The 16,656-nt window shown below is 41.5% G+C and overlaps 1 protein-coding gene across 1 annotated transcript in view; it reads right to left on the bottom strand.

Moving 5' to 3' along the window:
- Window positions 1–16,656, bottom strand: part of Myo3b (myosin IIIB) — a 237,969-nt gene that overhangs the window by 99,211 nt on the left and 122,102 nt on the right. Inside the window, exons 17-18 of the mRNA XM_047544143.1 lie at window positions 12,037–12,097; window positions 11,015–11,111 (exon numbers count right to left, since the gene is read on the bottom strand). Coding sequence (XP_047400099.1) covers window positions 11,015–11,111; window positions 12,037–12,097 — 158 coding nt within the window. The remainder of the gene's footprint in view (window positions 1–11,014; window positions 11,112–12,036; window positions 12,098–16,656) is intronic.

Below are 16,656 nucleotides of genomic sequence, written 5' to 3'. Positions count from 1 at the left end.
GTTTGAGAGTAGCTAGGATGGAGTTTCCTCATTTACCAAATGAGTTGAACAAAAGGATCTCAAAGCCTTCTATAATCTAAAATCTGGAAGGTCAGGCCATATGTACTTGGTAGAGAACTTACTCAAAGAACAACAGAATATTCCCATGAGTAACAAGCATAAGCCCACATTCACCATTGTCAAATGCTTACAATAAATGAAGTACTGTGTTAAGCACTTTCTAGGCACAGCCTATAAAGGTGGTGATTTTATTATTCCTATTTCAGACTTTAGGAAAGAGAGGCACAGGGAAGTTAAACAACTTACTCAAAGTCACAAAGCTGTTAGAGTGGCATGACTGGGACATAAATTAAGCTTGATTCCAGAGACTGCTATGCCACACTACCAAGAGTATGGGACCATTTTTTTTTTTCTTTTTAAGAGCTCCAGCTGCCCATCAACAGAAAAGAACAACCCAGAGGACCATCAAGAGAAGGATGGATTTGTGAAGGGTGATCTGTTTCTAGAATGGAATATTATACAGCAGTGACAAATCTTAAAAATATAACATTAAATGGGGTGGGGGACAGAAGAAGCAATTACACACCAAAGAGATATGCTGTTTGGTTCCAACTGCACAAAGTTTACAAACAGGCAAAATTAAATTATGATATTTAGGGTTGCATGCCTAGGCGGCTACCATAAGAAGAACAAGAGTCACAATCCTAAAGGGACACAGGGGGCTCTTGCTGTGGGTGAGTTCTGTCTGGTCATCTTGGTTGTACTTGCCTGGGTACTTATATTACAATAATTCATTATGCTCTCCATCTCTATTTAAACTTTTTTTTCTGTAGGCAGGTTTCATTTCAATTTTTTTTTTTTTTTTTTTGAAGTCAGAAACAATCTTAATCTTGTATCTCTCAAGTGTGAGCTTTTCCCAGTATGGAAGGGCAACAGGCAGAGGGCTGGAAACATCCTACTTTACTCTTTGCCTGGCCAATTCCTGAGCCATCTCCTGCAGGTCTTAGCTCTGGAATAAGCGTGTGTGACTCTTCTCCCCGGAGAACCAAATTTCTCTCTGCTGTATTTCCTATAGCTCTCGGATACCCTGGCCAAAGAGATTTGATTTCAGACTTATATGTCCATCTCTCCCTTAAAATAGAAACTTGACAAGAGCAAGCCCAGATCTGTTCCCTGTGTATTGCCAGCAACAAATACAGTGCCTGTCATGTAGTAGGTGCTCAATAAACACCTGTGGAATGAATACCCAAGTGAGAGTGAATGAGTAAATAAATACTGCCAATTCTCCTTAAATTTAAACCAATAATTTCTCTCTTGCTAAATCTTGTTTTTAGTGGAAGCTAACAACCTTAGAGATTCCCAGTCATTCTAGGAATTCTAGTTACTTAAGGAGCATAAGTGGAGAGGAAACCAAGAGAATTGAAAAAAAATGAAAATTGAGAGAAAAATCTTTCAAGGTTCCATGCATAGTTCTATAACCAAGTTTCTTTTTTTCCTTATTTAATTTGGGGCTCACCTCCATCTTGCTCTCCCTATAGCAGTTACAATGCTCACATTCAATTAGGAAACCACACTGTGTCGGGCTTCTCATGTATCAACTACCATGCAGCCTGTTACCTACCTGGATCCCCTAAGGCTGTTTGTATTTTCTTGGGTAGGTAGTGGGTGCCAAGCCAAAGTGGGAGTCTGGTTTGTTTAAAAACACTTTTCTCCCTGATTACATTCATGAAAAAAATCATTACTGTTCAGAGAATGAAAAGCCAGAGACTGGAAGAAAGCGTATGCAAAACACGTATCTAACATAGGATTGGTATCCAAAATACACTAAGAGCCCTTAAAATTCAAGAATAAGAAAATAACATAACTTTGAAAATTGGCAGTTCTGAACAGACGCCTCACCAAAGGGGAATTATTGATGGCAAATAAGTAAATGGAAAGATCGCCAACGTCATGTCATCAGGGAATTGCAATAATGAGATGCTACTATGCACCTGTTAAAATGACAAAATCGGGGGCTGGGAGATAGCTCAGTCAGTAGAGTGCTTGCCTTGCAAGCACAAGGCCCTGGGTTCGATCCCCAGCACCAAAAAAAAAAAAAGACAAAATCCAAAACGTTGACAAACATCAAATGCTGGTGAGAAGGTGGAGCAACAGGAACTCTAATTCATTGCTGAATTAGTCCCTTTGACAGTTTGGCAGATTCTTCCAAAGCTAGACAGGCTCTTCTAACACAATCAAGCATATTAACCCAAATGAGCTGAAAACTTACATCCACACCCAAACCTTGTGCACAAACCTTTGTGACAGTTTTGTTCACAACTGCCCAAACCTGGAAACATCCAAGATGTCTTTCAATAGGCGAATGGATAAACAACCGTGATCCATTTATGCAACGCGATATTATTCAACTATAAAAGGAAATGAGCTATTAAGCCATGAAAGGACACAGAGGCATCTTCAATGCCAATTTAAAAGGATATTTCCTGTGTGATTACAACTATCTGACATCTGGAAAAGGCAAAATGACAGAGTTAGAAAGAAAAAGGAAAAATTGGTGGTTGCTAGAAGCTTGGGGGAAAGGGAGGAATGAAGAGGTGGAGATAGAACCGTTAGGGGTTTTAGGACCAGTTAAATTATTCTATTTCATACTATATTGGAGGATGCATGTTATTATGTATTTGTCAAAACTCAGGATGTACAACACCAAGAGTGAATCCTAAAGTCAAATAGGGGCTTTGGTTAATAATAATGGAGCCATATTGGCTTATTAATTCTAAGAAACAAGTCACAGGAATGCAAGACTTTTTTGGTGCAGGGGATTGAACCGGGGCCCCTTGAACTCCAAGCCCATGCTGTAGCCCGGAGCTGCGCGCCTCACCCCCTGCGTGATATTAATGAGAACTCTATACCTTCCGCTCAATAGTTCTGGAAACCAAAAACTACTCAAGCAAAGTCTAATGAAAAAAAATTTTAAAAAATGAATGTTAATATGCTCAATCTTGGAAAACAAATAAAAGTAAAAAGAAGAAAAAAGCACTCCACTCTTCCCATGATAACAGTATATTTAATTTTAAAGTTGAAAGAATCCTTTAAAAGGACGTCAACTGGGCCACTCAGGTTAACGGGTCGGTCTATAGAGCATGTACTGTTTCAATTACTTCAAATAAGAAAAGAATTTAAAAATAAAATTTCCCTAGGCACATTTTACAGTCATGCCATCAACATCCCATTCTGGAAGCCAAGTACACGACCGGGCTTCCACAGCCCGCCTCGCGCTGCCCGGCAGCTGCACTCCTGATGTCCTGGGTCCAGGCCAGAAGCGAACTTGGCGGCAGCAGAAAGTGCATCCCGACCTAACTTACGCAGGAAAGCCCCGGGAAAGTTCAGCAGGAACTTCTCCCTGACATGTTTGCGGGAACAATCTAAGCAGAAATGATGTCACAATAGCCAACTCTGTTATGTGCTTTAATGAACTGAAGGAAGGAGAACAGGCTGTGAACGGCTTTTCCCAAGGTACGTGGCCTCAGGAATGGTGTCCTGGCATAGGACCTTCCACTCTGCCCTCTAACCGCCACAGCTGTGACCATTTCTCCCTCCAGCCTCCATTCCTTCACCAAAGTTAGCATCTCACTATCAGCTCAGCAGCCTGAGGAGCCAGTGGGGGCAGCCCTGACCTTTGTGGACTGCACCCCTCAACTTTCAAAGAATATCGAGACCCATAAGAAATTGTTTCCTCTGGGTGGGCATCTAAGGGACCTCAATTTTGGACAGAGTCCTAGGTTGGAATTAACTACCAGGGTGACAACTGATGTCCCAAGCACTCTGCTGGTCTTCCTCACTATTACAAAATAAAGCAAAACAAAATCAAACTAGAACCCCAGATCTAGCAAAAATGAGAAAAGTCTTAAGCAAAATAGGAAAGGTGCCTGATTAATAGAAATGGGGCTAAATTGAATTTGGGACAAGGAGAACTCCCCTCTCTTCCTTCTCCTTCCATCCCTTTTCCCTCCTGTCCACAAGCTGACCTTGCTACATTCCAAAATATCCAGGGCACAAGCAGTATGGCAATGAGGCCTCTGTTAGAGGTACAAGGAAGCACTCAGACTGGTGAGATTTAGAGTAATAGTGCCAGGCAGGAGGTGACAAAGTGGCCAGGTTAGCACTGATGCTATAGTTTATAAACTAGAAATAAACTTTAAAAATGATAGTTCTGAATAGTTTTAGAAATTGAATAGCCACTCTTTAGAAAGGAGTGAAGAACACTCCCTTCTTCCTCCAGTATGTGAAGCTACAAGTAAATATAATTTTGTTTTTGATAACTTCCTAAGAATTTAATGTGACCACTTGAAATAAGTGAGGATACTCTGCGAGTCTTCAAACTGCTCTAGAAACTATCAGTGGCAAAGACCAATATTTTGAATAGGATTTGTCTCTTAAGTGTGTTCTTTTACTTCATGGCTCTGTGGTTGGCATATAGTAGGTGATCAATAAATGTTTGTTGAATGATGGAGTAGAGAACCACATATGTAATGCCTACTTTGAGTCAAGGTAATATGGTAGAGTTGGGAACACCCAGAGCAGTTCTCAAGGGAAAGTCCCTGTGGGATTTCATCACCTGGGAACTTGACAAAAAATGCAGATCCCTCTCCAGTCCCACAGGTCAGAGACTATGGGCTTAATTCAGCAATCAGAATTCTAACAAGTCCTCTGGGTGATTATGATTTCTGCTGATGGTTGAAAATCACTGGTTTTAAAAGATTCTTCTAGGAGGGACATTTTTCCTGCTGTGCATGCTAAAGGTAAGAATCCTATTCTGAGTCTTGCCTGACAGGAGGATCTAATTTAAAAAAAAAATTCCTGCCCAAATGAAACTTAATCTCCAGTATCATCATGAGGTGACCAACTTGTCCCAATTTACCTGGCACTGTCCCATACCTGGGACTCCCATACCTTCAGTCCTAGGAAAATTGAGATGTTTGGTTACCCTAAGGATTAAGAGTTTCAGGGATAAAATGCAGTTCAAGTTTGCTTTCTGATAGCTGAACTGCTGCCAAGAGTGAGAAATAGTTAGTGATAAACAACTAGAAAGGCAAAGAAAAATAATAAAGTAACTGGTGCTAAGAAAGAATCTAGGGAAAGAATGTGACGATTTCCTTGGCAGCTGTTGGGTGGACAGGCCAGGGAAGCTCTGAAATCAGATCACCATAGCCTGGGGCCAGGCACCAGATGCTCTATGGTGGCGCTGCTAGACGCCAAGGCTGTACACTGCCACCCACACGCCCAGAGGCTGGCCTAGTGCCATGTGCCTCATGCCCTTAAACATTGAAGGTGTGATATTATTACAGTTCCTCCTAACAGGAACGGTGATCTCGTGACCCTCAGGAAGAACTACAATTAACCCCTGTAGATGAGAAGATAGCCAAGGAGAGAACACCTGCCTTAGGTGAGGTACACAGGAAACTGGCCATGCAGAGGCCCCAGAGTTAAACCGAAGCCTTTGTGCTCTACACCAAGAAAGTGGAGCGAAGCTCCTGGTGCCCGCTGCAGGTCCCTCCCACAGCAGGTCCCTCCTGCACGAGGGGTCCTGCTCCTGGATCCCCTCGATCCTCCACTCAGACCCATTAATATTACTGCAGAAGAAAAAAAAAAGGCTAAACCCTATTTTTTTGACCACAGCAAAGAAAGGAAAGGAAGAATGGCGAGGAACAATGGCGAGGAACATCAGCTTTGTGTTGAGAAAGAAGTAAGAAAAATGGAATCAGCACATTAACTAAAAATCATAAGGACTGAGGGTCATTTAATTCAGGGGCAGGTGGCTGCATTTCAAAATGGTCTTTGGCATCTCTCTGCATTATGGTCAGTGTGATAACTGTTAATCGTCATGTCCCAAGAAGAGTGTTACAGGTTTTACAGAGTTTCTTTGTCTGGACATTGCTCTCATACAGACTCTCTCATTTCTTGATGATGTCTACAGTCGATTCTTAAGCCCCAAACTGGAGGACTTGCTTAAAAAAGTGAAACCAAACAACAACAAAAACAAAGAAAGAAAGGACAAAAAAGAGAGGGAATTTCATCAAAGTAGAGGGAAGATTGGTAGAGTGGAAGAAAGGGTTTGAGAGGGAGAAAGAAAGAACAGGAAAGGGGAAAACAGTGGAATGAATCGGACTTGGCTTTCATGTGAGCATGCGTGGATGTGGCCGAGTGGGTCCTGGTATTGGGTGTGTACACAGAACACTAGGGAAAAAAAAGCAAAATAAATGGATTGAGGAGGGATCAGTGAAGTGGCAGGAGGGGGGCTGCTGGGGACGGAATTGGAGCAGGCTGGGTTCCCTGCTTTTGTGATCCTGGTGTACATAACTAAGAAGAATAAATTTTTAAAAAAATTTTTAAAAATCAACAAACCATAACTGAGATGATGCTCCTTCTGTGCTGGAAATACTGGCTGGTCCCTTCCCTGAGATGACACTCTGTCGACTCAAAACGGGAACCTCGGACCCAAAACACGTCAGCCCTTCCAGAAGCTCCTTAGAGCTGCAGAGTGTCAGAGGCCTGCAGACCTGCAGATTCACCCCAGCTCCCCGGGGTGTGGCTTGGACTCAGAAGAGCGGCCCTGCACTGTCCGGCTCCTCATTTCCTAGGACTCTCCTCTCCTCTCTCGGCTCCAGTCACACGGGCCTCAGGCCTGCTCTCTTCTCAGGGCTTTGCCCTGCCTGGTCCCTGCCTGGAAGGCTCTTACAGATGGCCACTGACTTGCCAGCTCCAAGCCTTTTCTCGAAACTGGAATCCCCAGTGAAGCCAGTCAGACTGTCTGTTTAAGGCACAACCACCCCCATCCCCACCCTGTGCACTGGGGCTTCTCCTCGCCACTCTCGCTGTGCTTCCCCCAACACTCCGCTGACTTCTTTATTTTATTTTTTAATCGTGTGCCGTTTCCCGTTTGTCTCCCTCTGCTAGCCTATGGCATCTTGTGAACAGGAGAGTGACTGCAGTTGCAGGCTGGCCCCAACGGATCAGTAAAGAAAGATTAGTGAAGAGTGATTTGATGTCGAATAAAGAGATTTAGAGAAGTTGAGACCAATTTGTTATTGGCACAATAGCCCAGTGTATGTTTTTTTTTTTTTTTTTCTCCTGATGATTTGTTTTTGTGGTGTTTCATAAAAGTATCAGATTGTGCAAATTGGAAAACAATCAGTTGGGAAAAATGATCTTTCGAAACAATTTGAGAAGTACGGGCAGAGGACAGTTTCTGGCACTTAGTAAATGTTGATAATTATTTTTGACTAAATAAAGAGAAGAACATTTATTCCTAAGGAATATTTAATAAATATTTACATAATAAAATCTGATCAAGTTTGTATGCATTTCTGTGAGTCCCATTAAATAATTTAACTGTTTGGATTAGCGGCAAAGTGATTTGTGTTATGTGCTTCCTGGGTGTGCTGATTTTCTGTCCATGTGAGCCATAAGTCAGAACATGGGCCAGGTGGGGACATTTCTTGGACTCTCTCACGAAGGGACAGCTTTGGCCCAGACCCCCCTTTATAGACTTCTCTGTGTGGCTGCTTGAGGGGCAGAGCTTGAGATGGGGAACTTTAGATGGACCCCCCGCCCATCAGAACAAGGAAATCCATCCTTGCTACAAGTTAGAAGGCAAATCTGTTGGATGCTACTGTTATTTTTTAAACTGAAAAGGTCATGATATTTTCATTTAGCCTTCCACAAAAACACAGGTTGAAAGAGTGGGTTATTTAAGGCAAAGAATGTAAAAGTATATTTAAATATAAAGCTATAATTGGTTGAACTGCCTCTTGAAGAAATACTCTCATTTTTGCAACTGATTCTATAAACAAAACTGTAAATTTTTGTTCTTCATCTTTGTTGCTTTCTAAGGATAAGGGAAATTTGATTTATATATAATGCTTTCTCCTGCCTAAATTTTCTTCCTTTCTCTCCCTGTCAAAAATATTAGCAGCAAAGTGAAACAACTTGGATTCTTTTAACTTGTTTCATTAGTATGTTTTATCTATTTGGTGGTAACTAGGAGACATCGATTTTGTTCCAGAATTATTAGAAATGTATTTTAAAACTTTTCTCTGACTCAAGCAGAGTTTCATTTCATTCTTGCTTCCATTATATTTCATTATGACTTTGGATGTTGGAGAATTCAGTGCAAAAACCAGAGCAGGGTCTGGGGGAGAGCTCAGTGGTAGAGCACAGGCAAGCGTGAGCTGAGTTGTGAGGAGAGAATCCGTAGAGGAATAGATACGATCCCAGAGAGAGTAAATCTAGATGCATGAAAACAACACAGTACAAGGCAGGATGAGATAGGCACCATGTGAAAAATCAAAGGGCACAGAATGGGGAGCCTTGGACCTGGAGGATGGAGAGGAATGGGGACGGAACACAGAGGAGAGGCGACAGCATGACCAACACCACAAAGGAGGGAAGAACGCCATGGGCATGTTCAGTGTAGATTCTGAACAGAGTGAGGGTCATCAGTGGAAATTAGAGCTTGAAAGGAAGATTGAGACCAGAGAGCAGAGAAAGCCTTGAATGTCATGACAAGAAGCTTCCAGTTGGTGCTGGGGAGCCACTGAAGAGTATGGAGGAAGGGAGCTCATAATGAGGGTTGTGCTTTAGAAAAGCTCCTTAGGCTTCTGTGCATAAGTGAGGATGGAGGAGGAAAAGAATGAAGGCAGGGAAACCCCTTGGGGTGCTGTTCATAAGACTGCAAGGGAAGCAATGGGAATGGTAAGAGACCCAATGGAAGCTTATTTAGATTAAAAGGAAGGGACAGTTGTGAAGGGAAAGCACATAAGAGCCATTTACAGCCAAATAGATTCGTAACTCATAGCTGGGTGCAGTATCCAGCCGCAGCAACTTAGCGAGGCTGTAAGCAACTCAGTGAGACCTTGTCCCTCATAAAATATAAAAAAGGGCTGGGGATGTGGCTCAGAGATTAAGCACCCCTGGGTTCAATCCCTGGTACAGAAAAACAAAACAAAACAAAACAAAAAAACAGATTTGTAACTCATACTAAGTTTGACCTGGGGATATTTTTCTAAAGACTGAAAAAAAATGATTGTAATCCAGAAGTCTCTTTTTTCTTTAACAGCTATTAATTTAAAACACAGTATATGTTTACTCCCCTGAGCTATCCCACCACAACCCAGTGACTTACAACAAATAAGGACAGTATTTCTTGACCTGTTACTCATACTCATAGATTAACTTTGTGTTTATATGCACTAACAATAACCACCACAGCAGTGGTAGACATTTATTGAGCCTTTTCTATGAATCAGGCACCAGGCTGTGTCCTTTACCTACAGTAGTTCACTTGATCCTGATACAACCCTCTCAGAGATGAACTACTGTTTCCTGCAATTTATAAATGTCAGGACTCAGGCAGGAAGCTGTTATGTAACTTGATTGACGCTACAGGGGAGAACAGAGATTTGAGCCCAGGAAGGTCTGACTCTAGAACCTGTGCTTTTAGCTACCCAACCATACTTTAATTTTCTTTCTCTCTCTCTCTCTTTTTTTCTTTTTCTGGCATTTTTATGATGTCACAATAGAATAATAGAACAAAGACCAGGTGGGACAAATATAAACAAACAGAGGGTGATAGATTTAAGTCAAACTATGTCAATAATTGCATTAAATATAAATGTGCTAAACACCCTAATTAAAAGGTAGAGATTGTCAATTTGTTTTTGTTTTTGTTTTTGTTTTTTGGGGGGGGGGCTACCAGAGATTGAACTCAGGGGCACTTGACCGCTGAGCCACATCCCCAGCCTTCTTTTGTATTTTATTTAGAGACAGAGTCTCACTGAATTGCTTAGCACTTTGCTTTTGCTGAGGTTGGCTTTGAACTCATGATACTCCTGTCTCAGCCTCCCACACCGCTGGGATTACAGGTGCGTGCTACCATGCCAAGCTGAGATTGTCAATTTGGATAGAGAAAATATCAACCAAACTCTTGCATAAGGGATTCTGCTCTACTACACTATCTTTCCTCTAATCCTCCTCTTTGAGCTGCCTTACTCCTGTCTCACTATGGCCTTATTCCTGAACACCATCTGATAATTAGGGTAATGATGACTTTGACAGGTTTATCACTTACTGCATATCCATGTAAAAGGTTCTGCTATAATGGATTTTTCCTTTCTTATCTCTCACAAGTCTAAATTCCATTTGGACTGAAGGTCATAGCACATTTATTATGCATTTCCTACTTCACGTTGTACTGCTTTGTCACTGAAAAACAGGCTATGAAGACATTTGGAGAGCCCTGAGAAATTACTAGATCTTTGCAAAACATAGATGAGGTTGACATGAAATAACATCAATACCTTAAGTTGAAAGGGTTTTTTTTTTTTTTCCCTTTGGAATGACTCACATTATTCTGAGTATTTTCTGTTTCAGAAATGTTTTTTATAATTGGTTTCTATATTTTATCTTCCAGAAGTACAGATTATAGCCACCTACAAGCCTGAAACTGACTTTTACCATATTTGGTAGCAAGGAATTTAGAAAAGGGTTCAGATACATCATTTCCCAAAGGCATGTGACAGGATGTCTGTCTTCTTGCTGAAGGAATGGCTGTGTTGCAGTGCTCTCTAAATCCATATCCTTCCCCAAACCCCAGACTGTGGCCCTGAAGGACCTACACCACTGAAAGCTGTTCATTATCTTTCCTTGAACAAGGTGAAGTTGCAAAAGTTTCCTAATTTGAGATTCTTGCAAGTAAAGGGAAAAGTATGGCCTTCAATATTCATTATCTTCCCTCAGATATGTAAATGTAGGTGGCAGGAGGAGGCACTGAACTGCCACCTTTAATAAGAGTTTTGGTCAGGCTTTACAGCTTCCCAAACCTGAACTTTCTAACATTAAGTCATCATATTATCTAATTGAGATCTGCCTTGTAGAAAATCCTGCACAAACAACTCACTAAGGTGTACACAGACATGCAAATGGTAGGAGAAGCATGCAATTGAAATGTCCTTCTTACCAGGTTTCCAAGGGGCTTCATAGGGACCCAGTCCTTGGTGATCTGGGGCAGCATGATGTGTCCAAGAAGTTAGTGCATTAGTCCCAGCCACTGAGTGCTTCAGAAAGACCCAGGAAGAGAAACGTTATTTTTTATCTTCTGATGAAGCAGCCTTAAGGAACATGGCTTCCATTAAACTAAGGGACCCTTAACCCTGATCGTCAAGGCAAGAAGCTAAGTATATTGGTGCTGTTTGTAAGCTGCCCCTGTCTTGCATAGAATTGAGTGAAGGTCCCCTCCTAGGGGCAATTAGAAGCAAAGTCTCAACGCTTTTTGCTTCGTTCATTTAGTTCTTCCTCCGTACAAGTCAACCTAGCCCCCTTCTTAAATTAATTATAGTCCAGAACAGAAAAACAGCTCTGTGCTGATTTTCACCTTTACTTAATTTTTATCCTTAAGAAAGAAACAAGAAAACCTATAGGAAGGTATTAATCTACTTAACATTTCTAAGTACATCATCCAAAGGATTTTGTTTTTTTAATCTTACATATGCTCAGCAGAGTTACTGGCAAAAACTGTACATTTTCTTCATTTCATCCTTTCAACATCAAATAGTAGGCAGCAAAAATTGGATCAGACTTCAAAGCCTGCTGTGGGCTCCAAGTCACAGAGAGACGCCTCCATTTCACATATTGAATTCGAGCAGGATATCAAAGTGCTACCAAAGAACCTCGGGTCCTTACTCAGAAAGAGGCTCTACCATCTGTAGAGAGTGGAGTGCTCAGACAAATCACCTCAGGGAGCAGTGAGCATTTATTCTCAGCAGTGAATTTCCAGGCTTTTGATTCTCTCTTCCCTGTACCTCCCTGTCTCTCTACTGAACCCAAGTTCTTTAGCAGGCTGGGCTTTTGTCTCAAAGACTTCAAAATATCATTAAGAGTTTCATGTTTGGATGGCCTGGCCAAGCAGCCATGAACAGGTTTCAAGCTCATGGACTTGAAGGAAAGACATGCAGTTACTTCAAAATCAAGATGTCCACCTACCTTGTTTGCAGGTCTTGCAAAGACATCACACACTGTTGGAGAACTCTGGGCCTGTGAATGCCTAAAGAAATAATAACAACAATAATTTTTAGAAGGCTTGAAAATGATAATTAAAAAACAAAACAAAACATAAAGAGGATTGTTTTCCTCCAAAGAGGCATTGAAACATATTCTACAAGCTTCCATTGTTTCCATGCTGGCCCCTGGTTAAAAGGACGTGGTCAGTTTAAGGAAACACATCCCACGAGCTGCAGCCCCTACACAACACAACACATCCATGATCTGCTGAGGCCCTAAGACCCAGGACGCTGCTTTTTAAAAAGTTGCATGATTGAATTTGGGTTAGTGAGTATTACCAGGCTTTCACAAACTTTATCAAGAAGAAAATCAAGTTAAAGGTAAGGCTGAGGTCTCTGCACAGTACATTCACATTCGCTGTTTAAGAATTTAAAAGGATTCTGTAGTCAAATGAGTTTGGGAACTGCCTGGTAGTACAATTTCATGGGGTTTCCTTGCTGCAGGAATAATGTTTTAACAATCACAATATACACTTACGGATCGCTAATGTGGACGTGGAGGCTGATGCCGGCTTTTTAGAGTAATCAAACCAAGAAACTTAAAGTGAGAACTTACTGGCTAAAATTTCTAGTGAAATTTTAAGTTTTCATGGAACAAAGTTTGGGAGAACCAATTGTGCTCCATCAAAGGAGTGATTATAACACACAATTAAGATAGGAGTCGCTCTGTTGGTACTTTTCAGATGGAACCCAGCAGAGAGGAAGGCACTGAACAGGGAAGAGCAGTCTGTTTTCTGAACCTGCCTCAATACCCCTGGTCATGCAAATGTGCTGCGCGTGCGCGCGCGCACACATACACACACACACACACACAATATATGATTATAGTAAATTCCTTATTCTTTACGGAAACTGACAAATTCATTTTAATATATGAGAACTGTCTGTGGATATTACCTTTGAAATGTATTTACTTGTAGTGGACTGTAAGTGATATATATGTACATTTAAAAAATATCAAATCAGTATCTGGAAGGAGGGACTGTAATCATTGAAACACTGAATCATTTGTGTATGTATTTATCTTATGTCCCTCACAATGAAGTATGAGTTCCATGAATTCAGCGACTAGAGCTGCTTTATTCCATCTTCTGTATCAGCACTACCCCAATGTTTGGTACATAAGTGTTCAAAAAAAATAAATGAGGTGAGTGGACCCCCAAAATAGATCAGTAAGAATAACTTCAACATTAAAATTATATTAACTAGCATTTCATAGTTTTAAGAATGCTCTTAAGTATCTAATGACAGCTTCATAACTATTTGAGCTAAACACTTTAATTGCACCAATTACATAGATGAAGAAACTGAGCTTCAGAGAGATTGAGGGATTTTCCCAGGTATCATGGCAAATATCTGAAGATCTAAGACCATTGACCCATATTCTGGCTCCAGATCCTCTGCTCTTCCACTGAACCAGGATGACTTCTATGCTCTCCAGTATCTGGGCATTGGTCCATGGGACTCACTCATGATCATCCTAGACAAGTCCCAGTGGCTATGGGTTACTTATAGGACAGGTGCATTCTGAGCTCCTGTAGAAGTCCTGGTGAGCTTGGGGGAAAATCTAGGGAAGACAGCTTTGCTCTTGAATTACTGTCCAGTTCCCAATTTCTGCCTTTCCTGCCCCCAACAAGGAAATTCAGATCTCTTAAGAACCCCTCTAATTTGGATGGCTTTTTAGGACCCAAAGGCCGGTAGAGACACTTTCCAACACTCCACAGGTGGCTGGTTCATCAGTGTGACTCTCTCCTCATTTAAGCCTTTGGGAGAATCTAAGGCAGCTTGATGTCTTGTTCATATGTGTTACTTGGCTTTAAAAAGCAGGGTTGGGGAAAAGGAGCACAAATAAATTAGAAAGCACTTGATTAAACAAAGTGAAGCTCATTTCTCTCCCAAGAAAACTTCCAGAAACTTTAACTAGATAATATGTACAAATGTTTCCTAGATGTCATTTTAACAGTGGACCCTTCTCCTGTGGAGCACGCTGAGGGACCATCGGTTCTTAGAACACACCTTGGGAAATGCTGATTTAAGCATAAGTGGCACCAGGCTCCAGGCAAAACCTGTGTAACAGAGTTATCCTGTGTGATAGTGCCGTGACCACGGGGATTGATTCTATTTCTAGCCTCATTTTTACAGATGAGAAAAATTAGGATCGAGAAGCTAATGTCTTGCTTCATATCATAACTGGCGAGAAGTGCACCCTAAGACCTGCTGACTGTGGAAAAGGAGATGCTAGAGGAAAATTACTGATTGAGCAAGGATTATCAACTGCTGATAAAACAGATGAATTGTTGAAGGGGACCAGGGCATTCATATGGTGCCAAGTACCATTATATAGACTCCTTATTTCAGGTCACAAGAGTAGCAATGTCCATGGGTGAAATTTGAAGGTCACCGTTTTAATCCAGTGCTCAGACTTAGTACCATAGATGCCAGGACAACATTGTCTTGTGATGTAGACAACATAAAGAACTCAATGTCACTCATTATATGTATTTTTTCCTTTAATCTTAAATCTAACTGAGGCTTTAGAGTTTGCACAAAACACACAGCACAAGATAAACAGAACCTCAAGGAAGCAAGCCCATGAATATAGAAGATGAGCTATTTTATGGGATAATTGGCTGGATCTCTTAAAAAAAAAGAACTCTTCTATAGTAAGAGATTTAGGGACATAACAACCCGACACAATATGACATCTTAGGTTGGATCCTGACATGGACAATGGTGCAAAGGACATTCTTAGAGAAACTGGAAAAATTGGACTATGGATTGGTATTAGATGATATTAGGAGGTCCTCCATCTTTAAAGTGTGATATAGTTTTTGGAATCTGCAGGAAATCTTTTAAAAATTACATTGTACTTGGGTTGGCAATAAAGCTCAGTTGGTAGAGTGTCTGCCTCACATGCACAAAGCCCTGGGTTCAATCCCCAGCATCACCACCAAAATAAATAAATAAATAAAATCACACTGTTGTGAGGAATCACATGCTAAATGGCAGAAGCAGTGAATCTGGTTATCAAAGGGAAGAGAATAGGAGGTAGCCATCCCTCCCCGTATAATTCATTGCACATTTCCAGGGCCCACTGGTGCCTCAAAGCATAACTAGTCTCAAGCAGATTGCCTCCAGGGCTCAGCTGTTTCACGGCAGTCAGTTCACTGAACTGTGCCTTCTAGGGGAGCCGCAAACTCTCGGTCACCGTTGAGAACCCTTATGCTGGGCATCTGCCCTGAAAAAAGTCTGCAAGGGAGACTTGCACCTAATTCCCTCATAAACTATCATCCCCATGTGAGGGGACAAGAGGCTGAGCACAGGCTGGCTCTGAATGCTGGCCAGCACCTCCCTTCTTCCATAGCACAGGTCCTCAGGCCAGCTGGCTCTGTCATGCCGTGCTGGCGGCACTGGGTGAAGTCGCTGTGGTCCAGAGACTGGGCCTCAGCTTCACAGGCTCCAAAATTCAATTTGTCAGTTCACTGAGGAATGATAATTTGGGGGGGAGTTGAGTTTTAGTAACCAAACTCAGAAGAGCCATGTTTGAAAACCAGAATGCTAGTGTTGGATTTAAAATGAGCAGTACGATCTGTACCATTCTGTTCCCTCTCTAGGTGGGTGACATATTCCGGAGACCAAATGACGTAGTAGAATTAGAGCAGAGGAAGAAGGGTGCTCTTTGAGGATGTAACTGATGGATCAAGCTCGTCTGGTAACTGGTCTTTTTCTACTTCGGGGGTAGAATCAGTAACTTTCTTCTTAGAGGAGAGGGGAGACACACCACTGTCCCCCAATTTGCCCATTTCTAAGCTTCATGTAAATGACTTTTTTTGTGCGCTTTTTATTAATTTTGATTATGTTTCCAAGATTATGTCTTATCTTTTATCAATTACAACTTAGAATGACTTCCAGACGAACCAAGAAATCCATTAGCGCTTCACACTTGAAAGCATATTCTAATTTCAAAACCAGATAGGTTGTAGTGAATTCATCATGGGATGATTTTCATTCGTTTCCTGCTGTCTCTAAATTTGGGAGTACTTCTTGTCATAAATTTACGTCTCACTTGGTAGCCCTGGAAGAAAAGCTAATCAGCATGACCAAGCAAATTTGTTTTCTGCTTCTTTGGTAACTTTGAGCAAATAATCTTTTGTACCTGGAGCTCTTGATAAGAGGTTCATTTCTTGCTTCCCAAGAAGTAGCATTCAAAGTGTTTTATAGAAGATGTGCTCGGACCAGAATATTTGAACATAGTAGGGTCCCCAAGAACCTTGAGAGAGGCGAGTTTCAGACAAACAAGCTATACGTTTCCTTATGGAAGTTATTACCATGAGAGATAGAGAAGACACAAACATCTTCAGAAATAGTTTTAATATAGACAAGCTATGCAGGTAAACGAAGACATTCAGGAAATGACATCAGACAAGAGGCTGCCCTCTGCTGAAGGTCTGGTGCTGACTCTAGCTAGCACTGACATTATTTCCAAGTGAACTGGCTATAGGTTGAGCCTTCATTGGCAACGCCAGCATTCCTATTAGTTCTC

The sequence above is a fragment of the Sciurus carolinensis genome, chromosome 3, assembly GCF_902686445.1.
Source record: "Sciurus carolinensis chromosome 3, mSciCar1.2, whole genome shotgun sequence".
In the NCBI taxonomy this organism is placed as follows: Eukaryota; Metazoa; Chordata; class Mammalia; order Rodentia; family Sciuridae; genus Sciurus; species Sciurus carolinensis.
Note: the sequence above shows the minus strand (reverse complement) of the source record. Positions and strands in the feature narration are given on the sequence as shown.